General features: G+C 34.5%; 1 protein-coding gene across 1 annotated transcript in view; it reads left to right on the top strand.

The window, feature by feature from the left end:
* The window catches only part of Mcm2 (DNA replication licensing factor Mcm2), an 83,306-nt gene extending 56,803 nt beyond the window's left edge, over window positions 1–26,503 (top strand). Inside the window, exons 10-15 of the mRNA XM_089100549.1 lie at window positions 2,805–3,055; window positions 4,824–4,988; window positions 13,721–13,873; window positions 16,275–16,448; window positions 22,889–23,071; window positions 25,846–26,503. Coding sequence (XP_088956675.1) covers window positions 2,805–3,055; window positions 4,824–4,988; window positions 13,721–13,873; window positions 16,275–16,448; window positions 22,889–23,071; window positions 25,846–26,112 — 1,193 coding nt within the window. The 3' untranslated portion in view covers window positions 26,113–26,503. The remainder of the gene's footprint in view (window positions 1–2,804; window positions 3,056–4,823; window positions 4,989–13,720; window positions 13,874–16,274; window positions 16,449–22,888; window positions 23,072–25,845) is intronic.
* Window positions 26,504–27,069: the final 566 nt, after the last annotated feature.

The following is a 27,069-nucleotide window of genomic DNA, read 5'->3' as shown; positions in this document are numbered from 1 at the left end:
TTTCGTTGTTTGGTCACCGTGAATCGAGCAGTATGCAAATGATTCTATAACTAATAATACTACTACTACTAACAACTCACCGCAGCAACATGCCGCCTGAGGCAACACAGCTACGCACGCTTCCCCTCCATCCTAATCTATTCAAAGCCTTCCTCTTTGCACCCTACTAGGAAGTTCCCATTTCCTTTAAATCTTTCTTTATGACATCCTCCCGCCCCAGACGAGGACGACCTGCTTTCCGTTGGTAATAAGTTACCTAAGCTATGGATGTCAGGTCTTGATTTTGTTGAAACGATTATTTCGACGGGACCTGACATCCATAGCTTAGGTAAGCTCATTACCATTTACCATTTTTATGTATAAGAATCAGGTTGGCCTCAGAGAATATATTGATTTTATAACATTTCATCATTGTTTTACTTTGTGGTTATTTTTAGTTATCACCATATGCCATTGCAAAAAGTTTCGTAGATTCCTTCTGTCATTTGACAAATTGTCGTTGTTTCTTCTTTGTCATTGCGTAACATGTCATCTTGTCTTTGTTTGTGTCGCCGGATAGTGTGACTCTTTTTCATTGTACCGAGTATCTTCGTTATTTTCTGTCATCTAATGAAGTGTCATTTTTTTGTCATTGAAAAAAATGTTATCGCCTGTTTCTTTCACCACACAAAGCGTCATTGTTCCATGTGTCATTAAGAAGGTTCATAGTTTTTACATGCTATAAATTTTGGCCTCAATATAATCTAAATTTGCCCTCTTTCCTCGCCCTCAAAGAAAGTTTTACTTAGATAATTTCGGAGACCGCACTGCCTTTCCTTGACGATAAAATAAAAGTTCAAAATAGGGATAAAATCCTTTTTAATAGACAGTGTATAGAAATTTCCAAAAATACCAGATATTTAGGTCACATATACAGTGACCGTCATCAGTAGTAATTTTTGTGAATTTCTATACACTGTCTATTAAAAAGGATTTTATCTCTATTTTGAACTTTTATTTTAAGGTTTTACTTTGCCGCTAATTATTCTAATCAGTGGCAAAACTTTTTTGGATCTTGGAAAAGTAAGTCCATTGCAGATTTGACAATGGAAGATTGCAACTGTGGAAAACTGCACGCACAGATGATGGCATTCAGAAAGGTATGCGGAAAATTGCCAACAGTAAAGATTTCGTCCATGGAAGATTTTATCCATAGAAGATTTCATCCATAAAAGATTTCGTCCATAGAAGATTTCATCCATAGAAGGTTTCATCCATGAAAGATTTCATCCATAGAAGATTTCATCCATAAAAGATGTCATCCATAGAAGATTTCATCCATAAAGGATTTCATCCATAGAAGATTTAATCCATAAAATATTTCATCCATGGAATATTCTAATGGTTAGTTGGTTCAATCATTCATTGGCGTAATTTTCTGGCATGGCATGGCCATTCATTGGCATGACCAAATCTCAGTAATATTTCTTAAGCGTTAAATTTTTGTAGATTTCCAGAAAGAATCTTACTTGGGCAAGGGGGGCAATGGATGGTCTTAACAAAAAAAGAATTGCATAGAAAAAAAATGGTATTGTTTGAAGTGGCATAAGAAAATATTTGTTATGTTTATATGCCATTATTTAACTTGTTGGTATAAAATGTGTATTTTTTTGCAATTGGCAGGGGTCTCTTTTTTTTTTTTTTTTTTTTTTTTTTTTTTTTTTTTTTTTTAGAGGCAATTTTTGCCTTTAAAAACATGAGTACAATCTTCTATGGATGCAATTTTTGGTAAAACTATCTTCGAAACCGTAAGAATAATGCCATAGGTTAGACCAATTCTTAGTGAGAGGAAATCTTCTTTGGGTTATGAGGGGAAGGAGAATTTGACCTTATTAGACAATACGGCAGTTTTTCTGGTAACAGTGATGCCGACTCTTACAATGTTGAAACAATGACCCTTTGTCCAAAAATAGAAGGACTAACAAATTTTTTTTTTTTTTTTTTTTTTTTTTTTTTTTTTTTTATAGCCTTTGAGCAATTATGCTTTGTCTAGTGATGGAAAGAAACAATGGCTCTTATGGTGGTGAAAAATATTAATGGCAATATAATTGTGTGACAAACCACCTGGGCAACTATGCGAATGAGTTTGAAAGCAGGCTAGTAAAAATAATTTATGTGTAAGCCAATAAGAAAAAAGGATAGCAGATGAAAAAGAAATATTGAACATACGGAATAAAGACTGGTCAGAAGGTCGAATCTATAAAATACAAACTTTCCATTGATAATGCGGCTTTCGTAGGTTGAGTATTGTATATCTGAATAGCTAAGAGTTGTACTAGGGTCTACCCACATCTCTTTGCCTCAGGATAAAATTGCAGAGTTTTTATCGTAACTTCCGATATTTTTCGCATTTTTCCCTCGTATTAAGTTTTATCGTAAGAATTTTTCTTACTTTGTGATGTATGCAAACTATCTACTTACAGTCCTTGCAAATCAAGAAAAATCAGTTTTCCCAAAATTATATTTTGCAGCTATGAAAATCTTCCTGGTAAATTTCGAGAGTTCAAAAATTCTATGTAATTGTCATTATAAACTAGTTAACTGATTAATAGATGAAACTTTTATTTAATAGTTAAACTGATTAAACTTTTAATAATAAAGTTTAAAATTGAAAATATACAGTCTGTTATATCTGTTTGGTTTTAAATTCATATTGTTTTATCATGAAACAAATTGCCATTAAATTAATAGGCTAAAGTTTAACCGTCATTTTACTAATTAGGTATTTCTTGCATTTACCCAAATGAATTTTCGCTACATTTCAGGACAGAAGCACAGAGTCAGAGGTGATTTGAACATACTTCTTTGTGGCGACCCAGGGACTGCTAAGTCGCAATTTCTCAAATGTGTACAGGCAATCGCACCGCGGGCAGTTTTTACTACAGGTCAAGGTGCATCTGCTGTTGGTTTGACTGCTTATGTCCAAAGAAGTCCAGTTACCAAAGAATGGACATTGGAGGCCGGTGCGCTGGTGTTGGCGGACAGAGGAGTTTGTTTGATTGATGAATTTGATAAGGTAAGAAAAATAATCTTCAATATTCATTCCTTCAAGATTAGATGCATCTGTCCGTTTTTAACCAATAAAAAGAAGAAAATCGTTTAAAAAAAATGTAAAATTAAAAATTGACCTGAAATTTTGACAATGAAATAAATATTACTGTTTTCGTATGCTCATCCTGTACCCCAAAAGATATATACTTTGCCTGTATGGTTTGAGCCTTTTTATTATTTTTTTTTTTTTGGCTACAGATAATACGCAAAATAACTGAGAACATTTTCAACTATGATTATTGTTGAAAAAGGATGATTCGTAATATACTGTAGCATACGAAAATATTTCTCAGTTAAAAAGAAAAAATCGTATGCCCTTTGATTGTATCTTTGTAATAAATTTTCGCAGCTGTGTCTAAGATTGGGGCGCGCTGTCCCATTTAATGTCGCTTTTTAAAAATACGTTCTAAGACCACACTGGCTATGCGTGACGTTTGACAAAAAGAAACGAAAAAACAAGGAAAAAAGACATATAAAAATAATTAGTAAACCAAAATGAGGGTGACTTTCAGCTATTGGAAACAAAACTATAAAAAAAAAAAGAAAATACTGGCTGAAAATTCGCCCCTCGTTTTTTTTTTTTTTTTTTTTTTTTTTTTTTTTTTTTTTTTTTTGCAAATGAATTGCAAATAATAAGCCCCTTTATCCAAATTGTATTAAATGGTTATGCTGCACTATTAGTTGTGAAATGGAAATTATTTGTTTGCTAAAATATCAGAAATATGTTTTTTGTAATAAATAAATAAAAATATACCTGAGATAATGGTTTCACCTGATCACAAGTTTTATTCGAATATAATGGTCCTTGTGATCATTTATACTGTCTAAAAAAGAAAAAAAGGAAGCTGTTATTGCTGCCATCTTCGTGTCAAATACAACATGAATTCTCAAATTCTAGTGACTAATTTAATTGCAGTAATGATTTTTTTTGTAAAAGCTTTTTTTTAAGGCTATATAAATGGTTTTTATGTTTATCAATTTATTCTACTCTGTGGAACACAAAGCAAGAAACACAAAATGAAAAAAAAATCTTTTAAATATTTTCACTTTTATAACTTAAAGAAATCAAAAATTAATTAAGATTTTAAGGAATAAATATTAGCATATGTATATTAAACTGACAATGCACATTTTTTTTCACTAAATTTATTTTGAATTTTTTTCAGTAAACTACAAACTATACTGTGGCTTTTAGAAAGCATAGGGGTTTAGAACCCTACTCATATTAATTTCTACTACTTTTGAGCATGGCTCCGTTATTTATTTTAGTTTTGGTTTGTTATGGGTTTAATTTATTTATTAATACTGATTTGTGGTAGTTCAATGCTTGGTACATTATTTGATTCTATTTTTGTTCATTTTTGGTTTAATGGAGTTTTTTACTTTATTTTGAAAAACTTATTTTGTGGAAAAAGTTTTTTTTTTAAGTAATATAAATAAATACCTACATTAAAAGTAGTACCAGTTTACTGAATGTTTAGCTTAAACTGTTACACTGATTTGGTTACCGTAGGTCAGTGCACATTTATGTGAGAGATGTGGATAATCTCCCCAAACCGTTATTTGAGAGCTTCCCCTCATTTCTATTTCTGAATCTTCCAAAAACGACAAATGTAAGTTCTAATGCACTAATACTGATGATGATTTTTTCCTCTTGGTTTGCAAAAATAGTCTCTCCCCCCTCCCCTACCCGCTCCTTTATGATTTTATGGATTTTCTAATATCTCTTTTAGATGAACGATGCTGATAGAACATCTATACATGAAGCTATGGAACAACAGAGTATATCTATTTCAAAAGCTGGTATTGTAACATCTTTGCAAGCTCGCTGTTCCGTAATTGCTGCTGCTAATCCACTTGGGGGAAGATACGACCCCTCCATGACCTTTTCTGAAAACGTAAGCTATCTTTTTTATTAACACGGGAGAAAATTCTTTGCTAGAGGTTTATATTTTATGTAATTTTTCAGCAGTAGCTGTCACTCAATGACCATGTAGTAACACAGTGGAACTAGGATCTGATACCATATCTTTCTCTTTAAAAAAAATTGAAACATGAAGTTTTGGTTCAGATAGCAGAGCACCCTTTTAGCATGCGAGTGGCCTGAGAGGTAACAGCCGTTCGGCTTTGGAAATACGAAAGGGGTTATGTGACATAACAGTCAAAACGAGTTATATGTCTATTCTACTAAAATCAGGCCCGAACGATTGGTTAGTCAGAATGCACGTATCACCTTTCATTCTCGAGATATTCACAATTTTGTAATCCACTCCAAACGCGTTACACCCAAATTTCCACCAGTTTTGCAGACCAAAAGCGTTAAGTGCACGAGTCTTCCAAAGCCACGAAGATTGTCACACAAGACCCACCATGAGATAGCCAGAAAGGCACGATTGGAGCTCGAGAGAAATATGGAGGCATATTTTGTAAAACAGCTTTTTGCTTTTCCTGAACATTGTGGAAGATGTCATTTAAAGCCTATTGTGTTTCCACAGTCACGTCGTGTCTAATCTTTTATCAAAGACAAGAATGTGGAATTGAAATCTTGAATACTAGCAAATAAAATCTTGTTTGAATTGTTTGAACTTGTGCATAATATTTTTTTTCGTAAATAATTTTGATAATCATCCAATTTCAATCATGAGTCTTAGCATAAATATTGAAAAATTGAATGGTTTTATAAAATAAAGTGCAAAACCATTATATTTTAAATCAAATTTTTAAGTTAAAAGTAAAATTTTTAACTAAAAACTATCAGATTAACTCAGTCATATGTTTATATATATATTCAAAAATTCCTCTAAAATATCTATGATATCTTTACAGGCTATTGTCTAATTATTTGTATATACTGTTCTTCAGAAATATACCGCTGATCCTATGGGATTTCTATCTGTTGATTCAGTAGGATTGCTTTTGCGGGAGCTAAGCAACCTTTCTAATGCCCTCCATTTCAGTTTATTGCACGGAAGGGGCATGAGTTTAACCTCCAAAGTTCCAATGAATAGTATAGAAATCTGGACAGCTTGATGATAGTGATATCAAATGTTGGAAAGGCGCGTTGGATTCTCACCTGGGGCCCAACAGGGTGGTTTTTGTTTGCCCTTGAGCCGAAGCCAAAAGTGTGAAAGCTGAAATGGAGTTTTATTTCTTATACCAAAAGAAATTATCATAAGTTTTTCACAAGGTTTATTCTTTCGACCATGTCCATGATTTCAAGTGGTGAGCCTCCTTGAAGCAAGCTGACTCGGAGGCGGCAGTTTAAAGTAGAAATTACTTTAAAATTTCAAGGTGCTTAAAATATGCGACGATTCCTTGGCCCCATCAGCGAAGTACTTACTTAGAATAGCAAATATAGAAATTTTATAATAAAATGAGTATTTTCTCATGGGTCTGGAAGTGTGGCCAGCCATATTTACAAGCCATTTATGTTCATATGCCTCCAGAAGTTTAACAGTTTTCTAATTTTTAGGGGAATTGAAAGTTTCTCTTTCTGCTTTAATATTAGTACTCTTAAAAAGCTGCCCAGCGGCAAGAAAATCACTTTTTGAATTGTTGATGAGTGTATCTTGCACTATTTTTTTTTTCGTTTTGTTCTGCTTTTTCTTCAAAAAAAACGTCCTGAGATGCACCTTTTTGAGAATATTGATTGGCTTATAACTTATATGTTGAATAGAAACGAGCTAAGACCTGATTCGCTAAAGAAAATGTCGCACCATCGATCCGTTAGATCTCTCCAAAATAATCCCAAACTGGTCATTGAGAGATGCAGATCCTAACATTTTATTATTTATTTTGTAATTCAGATACAATGGGTTAGAGTCCATTCTTTACTGTAATGCTTTTTATAATATTAAAATTGAAATACTTTTTTGACAAAAAACTGCAACTTCGTATGCAAGATGAAGTTACATTGGTATTATATCGATTAGTCTTCGTAGTATTATATTATCTTGTCAAAAGACAAGTGTGTTGCATAACCATGCATATGATGACAAGGCCGTACCCAGAGAGGGGGTTTGAACCCCCCCCCCCCGAAATGTTTGTCTGACTCGTAAAAACGTAACAAAAATGGATATAAACAAATTTTGTATGTGTTTTTGAGGTTTTTTTTTGTGTAGCTCCCCCCCCCCGAAAATTTTTTTTGAGTAAAACCCTCCAAAAAAAAATCCTGGGTATGCCCTTGTATGACGATTTAGTATTTGTCAAAAATTACATTTTATTTTGATATTTCTGTTACTGTGGCCTAGAGTTTGTTTTTTATATTAATCTGTTGTTTCAAGTTTTAGGGTTGCAAAACTAAAGAATTGTGACGTGAATTCAATTTCTTATTCCTGTTTATCCTTTACAGATGCTAAAATAACACGTTTCCTTATTCCGTTCCATTTTATTTTCTCAAATTATTATCTAAATTACCTAATAGCATAATTATTGTAGTATGTTTAGTTTTAAATCATATTTTTGTTTATAGTTAAAAGTGATTTTTGCTGTTTCTTGTTTCTTGCCTTTTTCTTTAGCTGTTTGGAGTCATCTTGTGTTACTTTGCACGTGTCTTATATAGAGTCTAGTGGTTAGTGCGCTAGACTTGAGTCCCCTTGTCCTTGTCCATATTTGGCTAAAAGGGGATCACTGGCATGGCCCTGTAAGCTCAGCCAGAGTCGACCCAACTCCAAAAAATGGGTACCTGGAGACGTCTGGGGGAGGTATACAGGAATGTGGATTGTTGAGAGAAAAATATTTTTTCCTCAATTGATTTTTGTACTTGATAAGGGAAAATTTTATATGGTCATACATAATAAACATCTATTTAAAACACAACTAATCTGCACATTATTTAAAAGAATTTCTGAGTTAAGATATGCAGGGAGGCCATTTTATAATTGGATGATTAATTATTACGTGTGTACCGTCCTTCTTCATGAGAGCTATTTTGGCCACTACTTTTAATGGGGCGGCATGAACCAGGGCTTGGCATAACGATCTATCCGGTGTTGTTCTGGATAGTTGTACAATGCTTTGGGGTAGAAGCTTTCAATCTGCCTTATCCATGGTCTTCCTTGTGGGCAATATCCGTCGTTGCTTCTATGGTAATTTTCAGAAACAAAGTTTTGAGACAAATGCTGTTGGAAGGAAGGACGAACGCAAAGAGGGGGCTAGAGACAAGGGGCCCGCCACCCCTTGAAATCCTAAATTCTCTTGAACTTCCTGGGACTTCTAATTTAAATTACCGTTTTTAGTATTGCCACCTCTGCCCCCCCCCCCGAAAAACATTTCTGGGTACGTGCGTGGTTGAAAATCTCAACTTTTTTATTTTCAGTTTATTCCGGTTTGGGGCCAAGTTGGGGTTTATTCTTGTAAAAAAAAAGACTGTTAGGTATTATCCCCCCCCCTTACAAGGTGGAAGAACTTGAACATTAGAAATCAATGGTTGTTCAAGAAAGCTTGCACTGCCTCCCATTTGACGTTGCAAAAAATTCTAGGCTTGACCGATCTCATTCGTTTCTTAAATAAATAAACAGAAATATGTCGGCAGAGACAACATCTTACGTAAATATCATCCGGCAAGGATTGTACATTTATAAAAGCAAAGTTTGAACTATGAACTATTGATAATAAAGTTGCATAGTTACGAATTATTTTTGAAGAAGATAATCTTTTAGACCCAACTGGTCAATCAAGACGAATAGAATAATCATTGATTTTGTTTTCTTAAAGTGTCGGACGAAGTGCAACTTCCAGTTTCGACTTTAAAAACATGTGTTCTTTTTTTAATTCAAAAGACATATTTAGCTTTTTGAAAAAAAAATCCAATATTCTCTGGAACTACATTGAATTTTCTAATGGGAGAGTGCTGTGTCTTTGACCATTTTTTGAAAAAATTCTTTTAATGACATTTATATTTCAATATGGAACGATTTATTAGATTCATGACAAACTTTAGTTCTTAAGACACATATTTAATCTCTGAAACATGCGTTGCATTAAGTTTTTTAGGGTAAATTAAGGTCACAAAAATATACGTCAACTGGTCAGAGGTAGAACATAGGTCATGTACCTTTGACCACTCTATGTTGTACCTTTGACTTCTTTCATAAATAAGGGATAAAACAAAGAGGATCACATTTTCTACTCGTTCTTTAGTAAATATCAACTATTCTAAATTAAATATTGACAAATCAATTTCAAATCGCAGATGTTTGATTTGAAAAGCAGTCCCACAGGTTTTCACTGGAACTCGAAGTTTCAATAAAATATCTTATTAATCAATGTGAAACTCCTTTGGATCAGTCCTTAGAAATCAAAAGGAGTTGGTATCACCAACTTGGTTTCTTTAGATATTTAACTTTAAAATAACTTTCATCTAAGTATTACTTCTCCAACAAAATGTTTCACATTCCTTTTGCCAGCCAACTTTACAACAACAAAAAATCACCTTTAGAAATTGTATTTCTTACAAAATTTTCTTTATCTTCCAAATCAGCCAAACTTGCAAAATCTGTGTCTTAAATCGTCATTATCATCCATCGCTAAATCAGTATCTGGGTCAGAATCACATGTTGAATGAACATAAAATAACTGTTTTACTGTTTTTTTTTCTCTCAGCCTACCTGAGTCACTTTTTGCTTTTTCGTATTCTGTTTCTCAATTTCTTCCTTTCCCGGAGAGTCAGTCAATATTCTCGACTTACCTCACTGTCTCCCTTTGGTGACATCTTTACTAGGTCCTGCCTTTGGATGAGGTCTAATCATCCGTGGTGAAATGACTTCAGTAGAATTTTGGATGAAAAATCAGTGGCTTCCAAGGTTTCTTCACCGTTCTGATTCAAATTTTTAGCGACAAGTAGTCTGTCTGTTACAGTTGAAGATGAAAATTCATCTTCCGTGAAAATATTTTCATTGAGTGGCACTAATCAAGCTACCTTAAAGCCATTTACAATATTAGTCGGACAGAAGGCCTTCGGATATGCCAATCCAACTAAAGAAGCGACATCATATATTGGGATAGGCTTGCAAGAATTACCTGATGTCAACATCCAATCATTTACTTCAACGTTATAAAAGGTGTTGAAAAGTCGAAAAACAAACCGTTCTAGTGGCTGTATTTTGTGACTGGTGTGGGGATGAAATTTTAATAAATGTATCCCAGAAGATTTTGCCAAAGTGATGCCAAAGCTGGTATGGTTACATGCCTCTTGTGGTTGTCCATCAGAAGAATAACAGATGTAGCAGCTGGCTTAACGTGCCTAATGAAGTGTTCCAGAAACTCCAGAAATAATTTTTTTTGGACCACCCTGACTAATTTGCTGCTTCAATAGTGCCCGATGGTGCATCTATCAACATAAAAATTTTAAAATTGACCCTGGAAAGTATTAGCATTGATGGAATGCTGATGCCAGTAACATTTATGGCGCAAAAACCCCTTCCAGGTATTTTTTCTGAGTGATTTCTCGGATCTGAGTTAAATATTCTTGCCCATTTGTTTCAAGGACATCTAGGCTGCTCAGACAAAGGAGAAATAGGGGCTTTCTAAATAATAATCGTCTAAATGATGCTAAATAATTCACGTTTTTTTTTACTTACTAATGCTTTTTTTTCGTCATATAATAACATGGTGTACCATTGACCGGTGAAAGGTACACTATTTATTGTGGTCGAAGGTACAGCACAGAACCGTTATTTATTTACTCCAAAAATGTAACTGCAATATAAAACAGTGACATAAAGAAAGAAAAACGAGCAAAAATGGGGTTTTTATAGGCCAAATGAAGATACTGAAAAAACGAAGCGAATATTTCGAGAGGACAAACGCCTCTCTTCTTCAGCGCGAAACGAAACGATGTATCAATAAAAGCCAAAATTTAAAAGAATTAAAACCAACTACCTAACAACCATAAAAGCGAGTTATTCGCCAATATCCGCGATTTGCACAAAATCCAAAAAATATGAACTGCCATCGACGGATACTAGCAAACAACTGAACAAGGAAAGGAATCAATTCATTCACTCGAAAAACGAAACGAACCAGCAATTAAATAAGTTGGAAAACTATGTCATTTTATTTCGGATTTTAATTAAGGCATTTCTTGCAGACACCCTTTGAGACCTAAGGGGTTGTTCACGTGTTTGATTAGATGATTGGGAAAGTGTTTCAAGGTTTATTTCAGGGATCACTAAAGTATCGGCTTCTCTTTTGAGAAAACCGAAATATGACTCGTTTATTCTTAAATCACCGGAATCTCTGTTTAAAGCTAGAACTAAATGTTGGTATTTATAAATTTCAACAGCTTCTCTGTAGTGCTGGACAATACCTTTATCATTCGAAATAAGACTAGCTTGATTAAACAAAATAATATAGTCTGGTTTTTCAAAAATGTGCTCTGCAAGGGCAGAGTAAAAATTTTCTGTTTTTTTCCGCTTTTTAAGTGTATTATTAATTGAACTAGAGTGCTGAGTTTTGCATAGTGCATAGTTTTCCAACTTATTTAATTGCTGGTTCGTTTCGTTTTTCGAGTGAATGAATTGATTCCTTTCCTTGTTCAGTTGTTTGCTAGTATCCGTCGTTGGCAGTTCATATTTTTTGGATTTTGTGCAAATCGCGGATATTGGCGAATAAGTCGCTTTTATGGTTGTTAGGTAGTTCGTTTTAATTCTTTTAATTTTTGGCTTTTATTGATACATCGTTTCGTTTCGCACTGAAGAAGAGAGGTGTTTGTCCTCTCAAAATATTCGCTTTGTTTTTTCAGTATCTTCATTTGGCCTATAAAAACCTCATTTTTGCTTGTTTTTCTTTCTTTATGTGATGTCAGGCCAATGTGGTTTAAGAAATTATCATAAAACAGTGAAAAGTAAATCATTACTAATATAAAAAAGAGTATAATAAAGAAATCAGTACATGAAAATACTTACTTTTAGAGATGGAAATGGATAAAAATTTCTTTAAAAATCTGCAAGCATGTGTTGATCTTCATAACATGTATAGCAGCGCTTCTAGGAGCTAATGCATGTAACGGCATATTTAACTGCCAAACAATATGTAGGATGGCAGCACAAAACTAGGTGGTCAAAGGTACATGCCGGTCAGAGGTACAACGCTTCCTCCTAAACTTCTGTACTAGTTCTGTTAGAACTCTCACAGTACTCTGACAACGTAGGTTCAAATAATCAGGTAACACAGCTCTCTAAACAACTGTGGATTCTTGTGCTAAATTTTACATTGGTCGTGTGTATCAGCAACTAACAGAAAGGATTCTTCGCGTTCGTGAATAAAAACTCAGCAAAATTGCTTAACTATTATTTTTTGAATGTGCCTTATTATCTTTTGAATCTGCTTTATAGCTTACAAAAAAAAACCTTCAAAAACCGATCAGAAATGTGTTTTTTATGCATTTTTATTACGTTTTTACGAGTCGAACAAACATTTCAGGGGGGGGGGGTGTGTTCAAAGTCCCTAATCCCTCCCCTGAATACGGCCTTGATTGTGCTGATTAAATTGGTGTCCTAAAGCGCTTACTTCGACTTGTTGCAAGTACTATTTTCTTATTGTGTTTCAAAGCTCAGTTAGCTGCAATTCCGTCCTTTTACGCCGTCACCCATGAGGCAAACTTTGCTCAAAATACGCTAAAGAAAGAATAAAACATAAGAAAACTGAATTTATAGTCCCCTTGAAAGACTCAGGAACCAGATTACACGGGGGAAAACAATAAAACAGCAGTATGGCGGAATTGAAAGGAATTGAAATGTTATATTATCTTAAACTACCAGACTTTACAAACAATACAAAAAACGAAAATTTTCAAACGACAAAATACGCCCAGCTCGCCTCCACTCTTCAGGGATAAGGGAAGAGCAGAGCAAAGGAGAGACAGGAATATTTTTTTAAGGAGAAACGAAGACACCTCAGCCTAAAATCAAGATCTTTTTTCGTAAGCAAAATGTGATAGGAAGGAGTAACTTCTACTCACCATTACAGGAGCGCATATCAATGCCACTTGGCGTGTTACCGCCATCTAGTGCAGGTCCGTTCGAAAATACGTTTAATAAAGTGTGCCTCTTGGAAGTATCCTGAAAATAAAATAAGGTATATAACGACTAACAAAATTCGTTGGAACTTGTTTCATTTCTTATAAAAATGTATCTTGTGATTTGTTTTACTTTTGACCAAGGTTGCCTTGCGGTGAAAAAAAAAATCACTTGAATTTAATGATTTTTGGTTGATTTAGTGATTTTCTTCAATAATCTAGTGATTTATGTGCTGGTTTAGTGATATTTTAGGTAATTTAAAAAAATCACTGGGGGTGGCAACCCTGGTTGTGCTGCTAAAACAGTGTTTTTAAATCAATGTTATTAGTCGTAAAGTAGTACGTCAGTGATGCCATCTGTGCTGTCGTAGATCAATAAATGATAGTAGTGCAGAAATACGGAAAGTGTTTTCCTATTGTCACAGTTTTGATTGTATGATTGCAATGTTTTTTATCTTACACCCGTAGTACTATACCTTTTGCGTGAAACATTATATAAGACAATTTCTATACGAAATAATCATATGCATGATTATATGACGCATATGCATCTCCCCCCCCCTTTATATCGTGATTATGTAATTGGAGGATTGTAATTGTTTAAATATTTAGGTCGATCTGACAGAGCCCATTTTATCCCGATTTGATGTTCTCTGTGTGGTCCGTGATCAAGTTGACCCAGTACAAGATGAACGCTTGGCAAAATTTGTTGTTGATTCGCACATGCGTCATCACCCAGCGAACAGAGAAAATGAAGACTCACAGGCAAGTTGAGATTTCTACCTTAATATATTGTAGTAAATTGAAAAATCATTTTGCTAATCAGTGTCGCTAAATCTTTATCTGTATTGAAATATCCTTTATGTAATAACTTGTCGTTCCCTGGCTTTGACAAAGCGAAATAAAACGTGTAAAATGTCAAGAAAAACTACCCGATTTTTTTTGTATGTTAAAAAAAATTATTCCAATAACAAGTATGGGATTTTTAGTGAATGGTACCTAATGGAGAACTAATTAGGTTGCACAATAAACTTTTAGTTATGTAGCATGAATTTTCTAAGTTCTTGTTGCGTAACCATTTATCTTATTCTGCTCACACCACTACCAGATTGCAGGATTCTTTTTATGAAGAAGCTTTATGAAAAAAGAAATTCATCGGTGGAATGTAGTTGAACATTTATTTTAGTTAGCAATTTCTTAACTTGTGTGGTTTCACTTGTTCAATTTTTAATTAAATGTCTTGATTTTATTATCCCTGCCAATTTCTAGTCACTGCATCTAAAGTTAAAGTTCAAACGTACTACTTCATACTGTTGCCACTTCTCTGCCACACTGAGGTGACGCGCTAAAAATGCTTTAGCTTTTGTCTCTATTTGGTATACCTAATGTAATATAAACCAGGTAAAGTATTATGTGTTATAAATGACGAAATTCAAAGTACAAAGGAAGGCACACCACCAACGCGAACCATGCAAGTATCCCCGGAACATACCTTCGTGTACCCTTCCAATTAAAAAGAAATTACCTCAGCCTACCTCTTCACATTATAATTGATGTAATAAAATGCAGGTAAAATATCTTATGATACAAGTAATATAATCCGAAGCACAAGAGAAGGTCCACTATTAAGACGACCTAAGCTAGTTTCCAGGGAGATAGATTCCTTCTAATTAAAAAAATGGATCTCAGCCATAACCATAAAAAAAAGTGTGGCATGATAATTCCTGTATATGTCCTAATAACTATACTACTATCATTTTTAGTTCTACATACCCAGGGAAATAGCAAGGGAGTAAATCTTTGTCTCCCCTGCAATTTTTACCTTACCCATTTGCAAAAAAGAGAAAAGATTAGTTCCTTTATACTTGACTGCTAGTACCTATGCAACCTACAACAAAATACTTGATAACTTCAATTCAAAATCAACGGACTCTGTTTTCAACGATCGTCTTGTAATTCACTTAGTTGGTAACAAAGTGCGAGCAATTCATCGACTCTGTTCTCCCATCTTGTTTAACTTAGATATTTGAGCATTAGGAATGGCAGATGGCATAGGAGTACTTAATAACATTGAGGTAGATGATGGTACTGACTATGTTTCGTCGTTTAGTTAATTTTGAAATCTGCCAATACTGTATTTTCCGATCATAACTACGAAGATGTTTTGCAATCGGAATTATTTGAAGTATATTCAAATTATTCGACCTTTCGACATTAACTAAGTCCAAGTGAATTGGACTTAGGGTTTGACTACATTTGTTTCTCAATTCGAGTGGGACGCATACTGTCAACGGGTTTGGATTCGACCGATTAGAAAATAATATTAGATAAATCTCGCCTTCATGATTTTTATATATATATATATATATATATATATATATATATATATATATATATATATATATATATATATATATATATATATATATATATATATATATATATATATATATATATATATATATATATATATATATATATGTATCACGCCTATTTACTTGGCAACCAATTTTTACAGCCTGAGGATCGTTAGATCATAAATTTGTGCAAATCCCCCCCCTGACTCCGGCACTTCAAGCGCTCAGCCCACCTGACTTATCCACTCCCCTCCTCTTCGCACTCTGGATCTGAAGAATGTGTGAATGCATTGAAACTTGTGCCACAAAATTAAGATTGCCACAGTTGAAGAAATAAAGAATCACTTTCGCTGGGAACTGTATGGCTGCACGATGTTTCGTCCAACATAGCATAATCTTGGTAGCACTTCCAACGATTATTTTCACTTCTTCGCTATAGATTGGTCGATAACCTTTAGCGAGTCGGGTCGATGGGTTGATGATCCCATTTATGACCTTGCCTCTGGAACCCTAAGCATGGCTCGGGCTCCTCTTAAAACAAATTGTCTGGTCAAATCACAACAGCATGTTAAGCCTGGTCAAAGATATATTATATGCATAGATGGGTTTTTTTTACTCTCCATGTTGCCTTTTCAGAATCAAAGACGATGCAATTACTGCTTGATGGTTAACTACGTTCTAGTTCTGTTAGGTAGCTGTTCACATAATGTTTGAATCGTACTATTTTATATCTTTTAATTTTTGCTTCGAGCTGGTGCATTAGGTCACTAGTTTGGTTTTATGGATTGACTTTAATTTTACTTTTATAGATCTCTGAACAGGCGCTTGCTAATGGTACAAACATGGCTGGTGTTGAAAAAATACCATTAGATCTTTTAAAGAAGTACATTATATACGCAAGAGAAAGAGTTCATCCAAAATTGCATCAAATTGACCAGGATAAAATAGCCAAGATGTATTCTGAACTTCGACGAGAATCAATGGTAATTCCTCTTTTTCTCCTTCTTCGTTTGATATTAAAAATAAAATAAAAATAGTAAAGACCCTCTCTAATCTAGCTCTGCTGCCGAATCTCCCATTTAGCCTTGTAGAAAAAAAATATTTTTATTAACTGAAACGAGTATAGGTTCAGCGTTTATGACTCATCCATTAAACTCCTTAGAGTTAAAATGGAGAGAGGCTTGGGAGGGGGGGGTCTAAAGAGGGAGATTAGAATAGATAGGGATGGAGGAGGAACATCTGTAACTATGTTGACCTCAGCCGGCTTGGCGCTGCAGTGAGATGTTGGTAATAGCAGCATTAATGGTTGCTATTAGCTTTGAGACATGTCATGTTCCCTTAGATTTGACGCTAGTAAGCGTATCCCACGGTTTTGTCTTTTTGAAGTTCGCTTTTTACTTGTTGAAAAGGATATATTTGTTAATGAGATGTGAAACAATTAATAAAAATTCTTGTTGAACTTCCTGACGCAAAATTCTTGTTGGAAAATGGATTTTTGCCCAGCTGGAGCGGTAAAACTTTTCACTGGAGCGGTAAAGTTTTGATAATAAGAACTTTGTAAATCCCTCCATTGTATTTACGTGTTTTTGCAAATGTGATTGTTTATATTCTTAGTCTGGCCTTCTTGTTAATCATACAGTTATAACTCGGAACACGATATTGTAACTGGATTTATCGAACTACGTTTATTTTGTTTAGTAGAAGTTATTGTCATATAATAAATATCTTTGAGAAATGCCATTTTTCTTAACTAAAAATCTTGTTCTTTGAGTTGACGCTGGTAAACGTAGCTCTTGGCTAAAGAAGGGGAGCTCCCCCCCTCGCCCTTCTTGGAGATGAATCTAAGAAAATTCTTTCTGCTGAAACATTTGAAACATATTGGTTTAATAAATTACACCGTTAAGAACATTAAAGGTTTACTAAATAACCTGCAAAAGTGGCTGAAAGGCCAGACATCCAAGATTAGGCTGAGATGCGATTCAGAAATAATGATTTAAAATCTTAGGATATTTCTTGGAAGTGGGTCTAACCAGAAACTTCAAACACGCTTTGATATAGAAGGAGCCCTTTCCAGTGCTTCGGCCTCAGGCAGCTTAACGTTGTGACGTGTTTAGAATAATATCTTATTTTCTAAGCGTTTTTTGTGCGGTTAGCATAGAATCACTTAGCATAGAATCCCTGTTTCTGGGGTATGATTTTACTTTGTTCATCATTTTTAGAGATATGCTGTTTTTCTGCTAGGGATTGGGGATATATGCCTTATCTTCTTGGACAGAAGATAATGTCTCGAAAATCTGGAATAAAAACATTAGTAAAAATTAGGTTTTTTTACTCTAAATTACAATTTTAATGTAAGACTGAACGCATCCATTAACTGTAGTAGAAGGAAGCTATCATAAAATATTGATGAATTATTAATAATTCATATAAATTATTTATAAGTCACAGATAACATTGCATAAAATCGGAAGAGGAATAATATTCATAGGAATTAAACCGTCCATTAGTTTATGTAAATGGCAACACGATAAATTTAAACCTGATCTAAACTTAAGCAAAGTATTAGGTATCTAAAAATTTGAGCGCAAAGTTTATAGGTTAAAACTATAGGTGCCAATTAATATTGAAATGGGTAATGGAACTGGCTCTATGTGCACTTTTAATATTTAGTTATCCATGAATCTATACAGGATTATTTTCTTATTATCTCTGAATGTTCTCTTATCATCTCTGAAATGTTAAAAGAAATTCTTCTCTGAATGTCTTGTAAGAACTGATGTTCCGCGGGGTACCATTCTGTGTCCCATGCTTAGCCTGGTACTTACCAATGATATAGGGGACGAACTCGTGAATATTCTGTCCCATTCTACTGACTACGATGGTCAATGCGGTTGTTTATCAACGTGAAAAGCTAACACAAGCTTCGCTTTTTCTACATCTTCTGGAAACAGAAAAGTGGTGTAAAGCCTCGATGGTTGATTCTAACCTGTCTAAGACAAAAGAGTTATCAGTCATCACATTGGAAGGTCCTGCACTGACATCCTGACTTCATCTTAAGAGATGGACCATACAAGGGAGTTGACAGACAACTTCTTCTGGAAACTCTTTTCTCGTGGGATAAAAATCTCTTAATTCAGTCCTGTATCAGAAACCCTGATGTGATTCTCCTTTCTGTAAATCTATTTCAATCCAGCACGATCATCCAATCAATCAATTTATTTAAAAGAAACAGAAAAAATTACAAAACTTTAGACCCCCAAAATGGCTCTTTGGCCTGTGAGAGCGGGAGACTAACATAACATTTAATGATTAGCACTAAAATTAAACAGAAGAAAAAAAAAGAATAATTAAGCAACAACAACAAAAACTACCATGCCAATCAAAATAAATGAATTAAACAAATTGAAAAGAAAAGATAGAGGGGGAAGAGAGAAGGGAGGAGAGAACTAACTCTAGGCATAAGAGGTAGACTGTTAGCTCTTTTTTTAATTGTCCATAAGAATGACATAGCAGAATTTTAACTGGTAGGGAATTCCATATGGAGGCACAACCTAAAACTGGATTAAAATCTGACCTTATCGTTTTAGTTTTCTGAATAAAAATATCCATACCATTTCTGAGAGAAAAATAAACACAAGATTCCTTTCGTAGTTCAGAATTTAAAAGATATAATTGTTTGAAGAAGTTAGTGAGGAGTCCATGAAAATACTTAAAAATGAAACAAGAGGAAAGAAAGATGCATGTGGATTGACCATTTAATAATTTCATGCTGAGCTGGCCTCTCACCTCAGACACTAATTTAATTGCTCTGTTATATCTTTGAAAACAGGGAGGGTAAAAGAAGATAATGTAGATAGCCATACTGTTGGACAGTAGTGCATATAGGGCTGAATGAGAGAGTGAAAGAGGATCTTTATTATTGAACTAGGGAAGCAATGACAAAGCTTCCAAAGAACTTTTAGGTTTCTGGAGAGCTTAAGTTTCACAAAAGCACAGTGATGTTTGAAAGAGAGATTTTGTCCAATAAAATACCCAGGAATTGAACTTGTCTATCAGGGGGACGAGTTATATCACCATGAGTGGTAGAAATAGTTACAACCAACGAACAAGTACCTGATCTGGAAAAAATAAGTAGACTAGATTTAGCTAGATTTAGGGCAAGGGGATTTGCATCAAACCAAGCAAAGGTTCTTTCTAGAACAGAATACACTTTCTTGATAAGGGAAGAATACTTAATTTCTGAACGCCCAAGAGTACTATCATCTGCAAATGCAAATAGCACTGGGTCTTGAGCTGCCTCACTAGGTGGAAAAAAAAATTGTGATCACAAATACTACAGCAACTTCGTATAGTTTGCTCAGATACAGCAATAAAAGGATCATTGATGGAAATAAGAAATAAAACAAGTCCTAGGATAGACCCTTGAGGGACACCAAAATCAACACGGAATTGATCTTGAAGCTTAGGGTCAATACTGATAGACCTTTCAGATAAATAAGTTTCAAACCAATGATAACTGTTTCCCCGTATCCCTATGTGTTCCATTTTGGAGAGTAGGATAGTATGTGATATGCTGTCAAACGCTTGTCTGACATCAAAGAAAATTGCAGCTGGAATTCTACTCTCATCAAGTGCCTTGTGGATGAACTTCAGCAAGGCCATGCAAGCATGTTCTGATGAATGTTAAGGGCAAAACCTAAACTGATTGTAATGGGAGAATTGTTTTTTTTTTATCAAGAAACGACAGAAGTCTAGAGTACATGCATTTTTCAAAAATTTTACTAAAGGCTGATGAACGAAATTGGTCGATAATTAGGAGGATCATATCTAGAACCACCCTTATGGAGAACAACTAATCTGGCAGGTTTTAGGGCACTTAGAAAAGTTCTATTCGTAAATGATAAGTTCACAAGAAATGTAAGAGGAGATACAATAGAGGGTAATATAAACTTTAAAGCCTTGGCAGGAATTTGGTCAGGTCCACAAGAGGAAGATCTTATTAGCTCAGAGACGATTTTTTGGACTTCAAACTCGGAACAGAATTTCCGTTTCCTAAATCCATCGATTTTTGACAAGACGGACCGATGTACTTTTTAAAGTCAGTGGTAGAAAAAGCAGTATTAAAAACGTCTTCAGAAATTGATTTCTCTATGGATGCAAAGTAAGAGCAAAATGCATCCAATATGACCTTACTGTTAGTTATTATTGCCTCCTTAGAAATTAATTTATTTAGTAAGTTATTTCTTTTGGAATTGGGATGAAGAACTGTGTTTATAAGTTGCCAAGTTTTTCTCATATTCTTGCCGAATTTGGTGAACATCTGGGAGAAATAAATATACTTGGCTTTACGAATTAAGGAATTCAATAACTTTCTATGTTTTTTTATGCTTTTCAAGGTGATGATGAGAGTTAGAGGACTTGAATGCCTTCCACAAATAAGTTTTTCCGTCTCTAAAAGTTATAATATCTGGCCCATAGTTTATTGCGGGCTCCTGCTTCTTCAGGAGTTTCCGAAACCCTGTTGGTTGGCACCAGAGGAGAACTCAAATTAGGTCTTTTCAGAGCCACCTCCTTCTGACGATATATCTTAACTAGTTCTGCCATTTGCCAAGGCAACACGCAGAAAAATGGCATACGTGGACTATTTACAAGAGGCGACACTCGACCCTGACTACTTGTAGAATAGTGTTTTCAGACGCTCCACTTCTTTTGGGAACAGCATCTCGAGCAATGTCATCCCTGAAAACCTGTCCCATTTCTTCCTTCCAAAGGAAGTTCAACCGAACACAACTTTAAAAAAAGAAAGCTCCACCTTCTGCCATATAACAAATCGTATTGGTAAGGTGATGAAAAGAAATTATTTTAAATTGGAAGTATCCTGACAATCTTCAATTAAGTTTTGATGGCTCAGTAAAAGAGCATGGTACAGGCGCTGCCTCTTGTATTCCCGCCTTAAACCTTAATATTGCCTTATCTTTGTCTAAATCTTATTCTATACTTTTAGCAGGTAATCGAGCATTTGAGAGAGAGATTGAGAATCGATAGTTAATTTTAAATCGATATAAAAAAATACGCTGGTCTTGCTAGGGTGGCAAATGGGAGGGGGAGTGCCCCCCTAGGTGTTGAAAAATACTCTTTCATTTTTCCCATAAAAAAAAATATCTTCATTTAAAAAAATTTTAGAACTTTTTCACGCTAAGAAACAAGAGTAATGGGTTCAAGGTGATCATGCAGATCTGCTATCAATTAATGCAACAGATATTCCACAGTAGATCATCCTTTGAAGTTGAATGCTGGGGATGCTTGAAAGTGTTGTGTAAAGACCCCCAATTCTCGAATGTTGCCTTTTTCGTTCCAGTCCAGGGACTTGTCCATAATTTAATACAGGCTAAAAGCTAAATATCTTTTTTTAGATTATATTTTTTTTTTGTTTGGGGCTATATAGTTCCTCTGCTGACATAGCTATCAATCTAATCAAAATATTTAGCGTAGTTTGTTTGAGTTCCCCTCTTCTGCGGGTGATCCAAAGATTTTAAATAAATATTGCCTGGGTGCAAAATCCAAGAAGACTTTTGGGTGGCTACTAACTCCCATTCTTCCAGCAGAATCAGTAGTCTTTAAATATACTATTAACAAAATAAGTAAGAAGTTGATTTTCTAGTCCCTGGATTGTCCATACAAACCACTGTAGTGTTCTAGAGGCCACCCCTAAGATGTGAAAAAATTTCATGGTGGTCCGTATAACTAGCTACATAGAAGAAGAAGAACAGAAAAGAAAAAAGAAGTTAAGCAATGGCATCAGGCCCGAGGTTTTTGCTATCTGGTGCTTTAGAGGGTGTAAACAAAAAGTAACTTCTAGTCTGAACGTTGCTTGCAAAAGTGCTTAATTAAAGCCCATTAAAGTACAGAATGTCTTGATGGTGATGCACGTACAAAGGGGGATCACGGGCAGCACCCTCCCTCTCCTGATAAATACATATTGTGCTATTTTACAGGATACAAAAACTTGGCATTTCCTTGGTTTCAATCTTGAATTGTAACCTTACGGAGAACAGAGTATTACCGTGATTTTAAGAGTCAATTTTGTTTCTTTTATTATTCTTTCCTTTTTTAATGCTATATGTAAAGGGGTAAAAAAAATACGGATTGCCAGTTTTAACCTGTGTATTTTGCCGACATCATGACTTGTTTGCTTAACGTATTTTTCATTTGTTCGATGGCTTTATGTCATCGTCGCACCCCACACCGTTGCACCCTATCCCTATATCACAATTTGGGTATTATCACAATGACAATACATGTATATTTCATATTCCGAAGACGTCCTAAATCCTAATTGTATGTTTTTTTGTCCAAGGCTTTTCAACTTGATTGTCCGGTATGTCTTTTGAAAAATGTCACCAATTGTGCTTCTGTATTTTAGGCGACAGGGAGTATCCCAATTACGGTTCGTCACATTGAAAGTATGATCCGTTTATCAGAAGCTCATGCCCGAATGCACCTTCGGGACTATGTTCACGAAGACGATGTCAACATGGCAATTCGCGTGATGCTCGAATCCTTCATTGACACACAGAAATACTCGGTCATGAAATCTATGAGAAAAGTGAGTGTATTTTTCAGTATTTTATTTTATGGTTAAGGAAGGATTTGTAAGGAATCTTGGATTAAGAAAATTGGAACATCATAGGAGGACGTAGAGCATAGCATTGAATAGAGTGCAGTGGAGGAGAAGCGTACACAGCTGTGTTGGCCTCTTGCGTCGAGTTGCTGCAGTGGGTTTTAGTAGTAGTAGTGGTAGTTATGACTTAAAAACAGTCTTAGTTTTTGCCCAATTCCTTTTCTCACAGAAGACATTAGGAAAAGCTCAGAATTTTGTAAAATATGTAAAGTATTGGTAGAATTAAGGAATCTTTTGGGGAAAGTTTTATTAATAAAAATAATTAAATAGGAACAGGGAAAGAAGGATTTTGAAGAAATTTTAAAGCCGGGGAAATCTCTGGAACTTGGCTTGATCGGAGATATTCTTTGATATAGAGAAGAAAATTCGTTATTCTTTGATTATGACTAATATAGTGGACTAGTTCTGTTGTCCTAGTTCTAGTTTTGTATTCTCAGCTAATGCTGAGACAACTGAATTCAGTGATATTGTAGACTTTAAGTCTCACGGTGAGTTTCTCTCTTTTTTACCCTTTTTGTATGTCCCGGACGAGGTCAGTGCTACTAACGGATTACTCAAGTTCCCCATTTTTCCTCATAATCAGGATTGCTAAATACTTGTAATGTAGCTTTATACTTTACAGCAAATATTACTGGGATAATGAATTTATCTTTAAAGAAAGATTGCTTGTTTAATAGCTTTTTTTGGTTGCGTAAATTAGTTATAAAAGTGGTATAATAACCAGCGATAAACGTGTGGAGCAGGGTTGACTTAGCGATTTCAATCCAATAGACAGCACTGAACTGGAATATTTTATTTTGAGTCTGAGACATTCAATAGAGGGTATCCCCGTATTTCCAACAAATTCTTAGCGCTTCGAAATGAAAATGATCACTTTCTGCTCAAAACCGTAGAAAATGTGCGTATTTAATCAGTGTGAAAAATTGTGTTAATGTGATTGGCTGTTGAAAAAAGCTTTCTTTTGATTTTAGATATTGCTTTCAGGCCAAATCAAGCTCAGTCATCTTAAAAATGTGACAGTCATCCCGGTTCAAGTACATGACGGGGGAAAACATTAATATTTTATTGAAATAATTGTTGAATAATATTGCATAATTTTGGGAAATTGAGTAAATCTCCAAAAATTCAGATCAGACCTAAATGAAATTCATACTAGCAAACCCCAGAATTCCCAGCCCCAGAAAATGAAATATCAGAGAAAATGTTCAAACGAGCAACGTTGCTGTTTTTTCTGTTATAAAAAGATAGATAGGTTTATAAAGCATAGAAGCCCCATGGGTTATGGCTACCAAAAAAAAATAACAGACATTAAGCCCAAGAAAAATAAAAAAAAAATAACCCCAAACCCTACAAGAGAAATAATGTCACATATCAAAATGACACTTTAAAAAACTTAACCCACCCTACAAAAACAAATCGTGTTGGTCAGGCGATGAAAAGAAATGATTTTAAATTCACTACAAAAATGTCTCCCTCCATTCCTGGGCTATCCAAACAAACCCTTCCACCTGTTTTATAGTCCCAAAATATGTGGTCGGTAATACATTTTTCGTGAACTATCCTCCCCATCATATACGCCAAAAATCTCAAACCTCAACACCTTCAGTTCCTGGCAAATAGCCAATATTGTATCAATGATCCTAATGGGTAAAATTCTGAAAATCGTTTGTAATTGCTTATAATGTTAAGCATGGTAAAAAGGTTCGGCAAATTTAATCATGGAGTTAATTGCTCTTTTAAAAGGCGCCAATGTTCATTCAGCAACTTATACTTTTGACCATTTTATGTTATTAATCCCTAATTGTTGGGAATTTCGTTAAAAGTACATAAAGTCAAAACTAAGCCAGTTGCTTTTACTCTTAAGACCTCAAGAATAATTGTAAAGGAGTAAATCAAATTGCCTCTGAATGGCTCATATAGGAAATTTTCCTGGCAACTCAAAAATGGAATCAAATTTTGGAGACATGTCGCTATCTCATGAGCAAAGGGCTCTCTTTTTATTTTGGTTTATCTTTCCTACGTTTAGTTCTGTTCATGCGCAGTGGAAAGGTATTGTGTTGTTTTTGTTGCTGCTCAAGTATTACAAATTAGCCTATATTTACTCACCCAATCACTGAATGTTACCCAGTTTATTGCCAGTTAATGGCTGTGTTTTCCTTCTGCTACAGCAATCGGGAAAGTTACACTTTCTAGAGTTCCATGATTATATATTTTTTCGCTCATTTTTTGCTGATTTTTAACATGCGTTCTTCTCTTCAAAATTAGCGGGCGCTTGTAAAAAAAAAGAAAATAAAATATGAAAATGGAACATCTTCTTTAAAAACTGCCCGTTTTTTTCTATTTTTTTTAAAACGTATATGTCTGTGTAATTTTTCACTTAACCAATTTATAGAATTCGTTTTCATTTTTGGTGTCCTTTGTACTTATAAAAATTTGCCCTGTTTCTCACCAATTTTCACGCTTCTTTTAAATTTGTGAAAACTCCACACCGTAACCTGTAGCATGTTTTGAAATGTAGAGTAGAATTAGTCTAGTAAAAGAATATATGAAAGAGAATTCTGCGAATCCCGTGCAGCGATGTAATTGAAGTAAAAAAGTGCTATCTATCTCGATAGGTTATTTATGCATTGAGTATTTCTCATAATGTCATATCGGCATCAAGTATTTGCAGAATTGTACAAAAACTGTTTCTTTTTCAGAATTTCTCCCGTTACCTGTCTTACCGTCGAGACAACAACGAGCTTCTCTACTTTTTACTCCGTCAACTATTCCAAGATCAAGCCACCTATATCAGAAACAGATATGGTGATGAGAACAGCCGAGTTGAAATATCTGAGAAAGATCTTGCTGATAAAGCCAGGCAGATAAATATTCACGATTTAAGTGTCTTCTACGAAAGTGATATTTTTAAATCTAATAATTATGTACTAGACAAACAAAAGAAAATTATTTTGCAAGTTGTATAATTTTAATTTTCTGAAAAAGTTTACTGCCTTATTCTGGAAAAAGAATTCTGTTCTGGCATTTAACAATTTGTTATTTGGTTCAATTTAATGGTTTTCCACATTTGATTCCTTTATCTTTAGATAAAGGAATTAAATTTTTGAAGATGACAGTGTTATGGTGTCAAGCAAAAAATAAGCTCTTTGTTAGGATGTTGAACAGGTTCTGTAAGAAGATAAGTTGGATTTATTTACTGATTTAAGGTTTAAAACTTACGATAATTAATATTTTAAATATTTGCTGGTTCAACTAATGGTTTGATTTTTTAGTTTTTCCAGGAAGTAAGCTTTTCACTTGTCCAGTTTTTATATAATCATATTTCCTATATTATATTTTGATAACTTCATTGCTTTGTTTTTTGTCTTTGTGCTGTAGTGAGTTATTAGTAGTAGTAGTAGTAGTAGCATTCTTGTTAGATGTCTGGTGGTTGTTTACCTGTCCGGGTATCACAATTCATTTTCTGTATTGTTTGATATCAACTCAGGTAATAAATGTGTGATTCAGACGCTATTAAGAGGGTCTTTCCCCGTTGAAGATGATAAAAAAAAGGCATAGCATTCACACTATACTAATAGAATATTTAAAGTTAGAACGTAATGATGAAAAAATTCAATAGTGGACAGACTATTATGATAATTCACAGGGGAATGGTTTACAGGATAGAAAAGCACTCAACTACACCTTTTACTTCGAAAGAGCGGTCAACAGTTCCCGGGCCAAGATACGGCTTTTTACAGGCTCGGAAACCGTTTCCCTATTGCGTTTTAACTTATCGTAAAAGTCTGATTCAACCCATTCTTTCTTCTGTAATGACCACAGAATTAAGTTCATATTGACTTAAAATTATAAACAATAACAACGTTGTCTAAACAGTTACTGTAATAGCGTAATTTAATATCACCGTATACCCCCTCCTCTCA

This window comes from Artemia sp. Qi Xiang Cuo, chromosome 14 (genome assembly GCF_049724085.1).
Source record: "Artemia sp. Qi Xiang Cuo chromosome 14, ASM4972408v1, whole genome shotgun sequence".
In the NCBI taxonomy this organism is placed as follows: domain Eukaryota; kingdom Metazoa; phylum Arthropoda; class Branchiopoda; order Anostraca; family Artemiidae; genus Artemia; species Artemia sp. Qi Xiang Cuo.
Note: the sequence above shows the minus strand (reverse complement) of the source record. Positions and strands in the feature narration are given on the sequence as shown.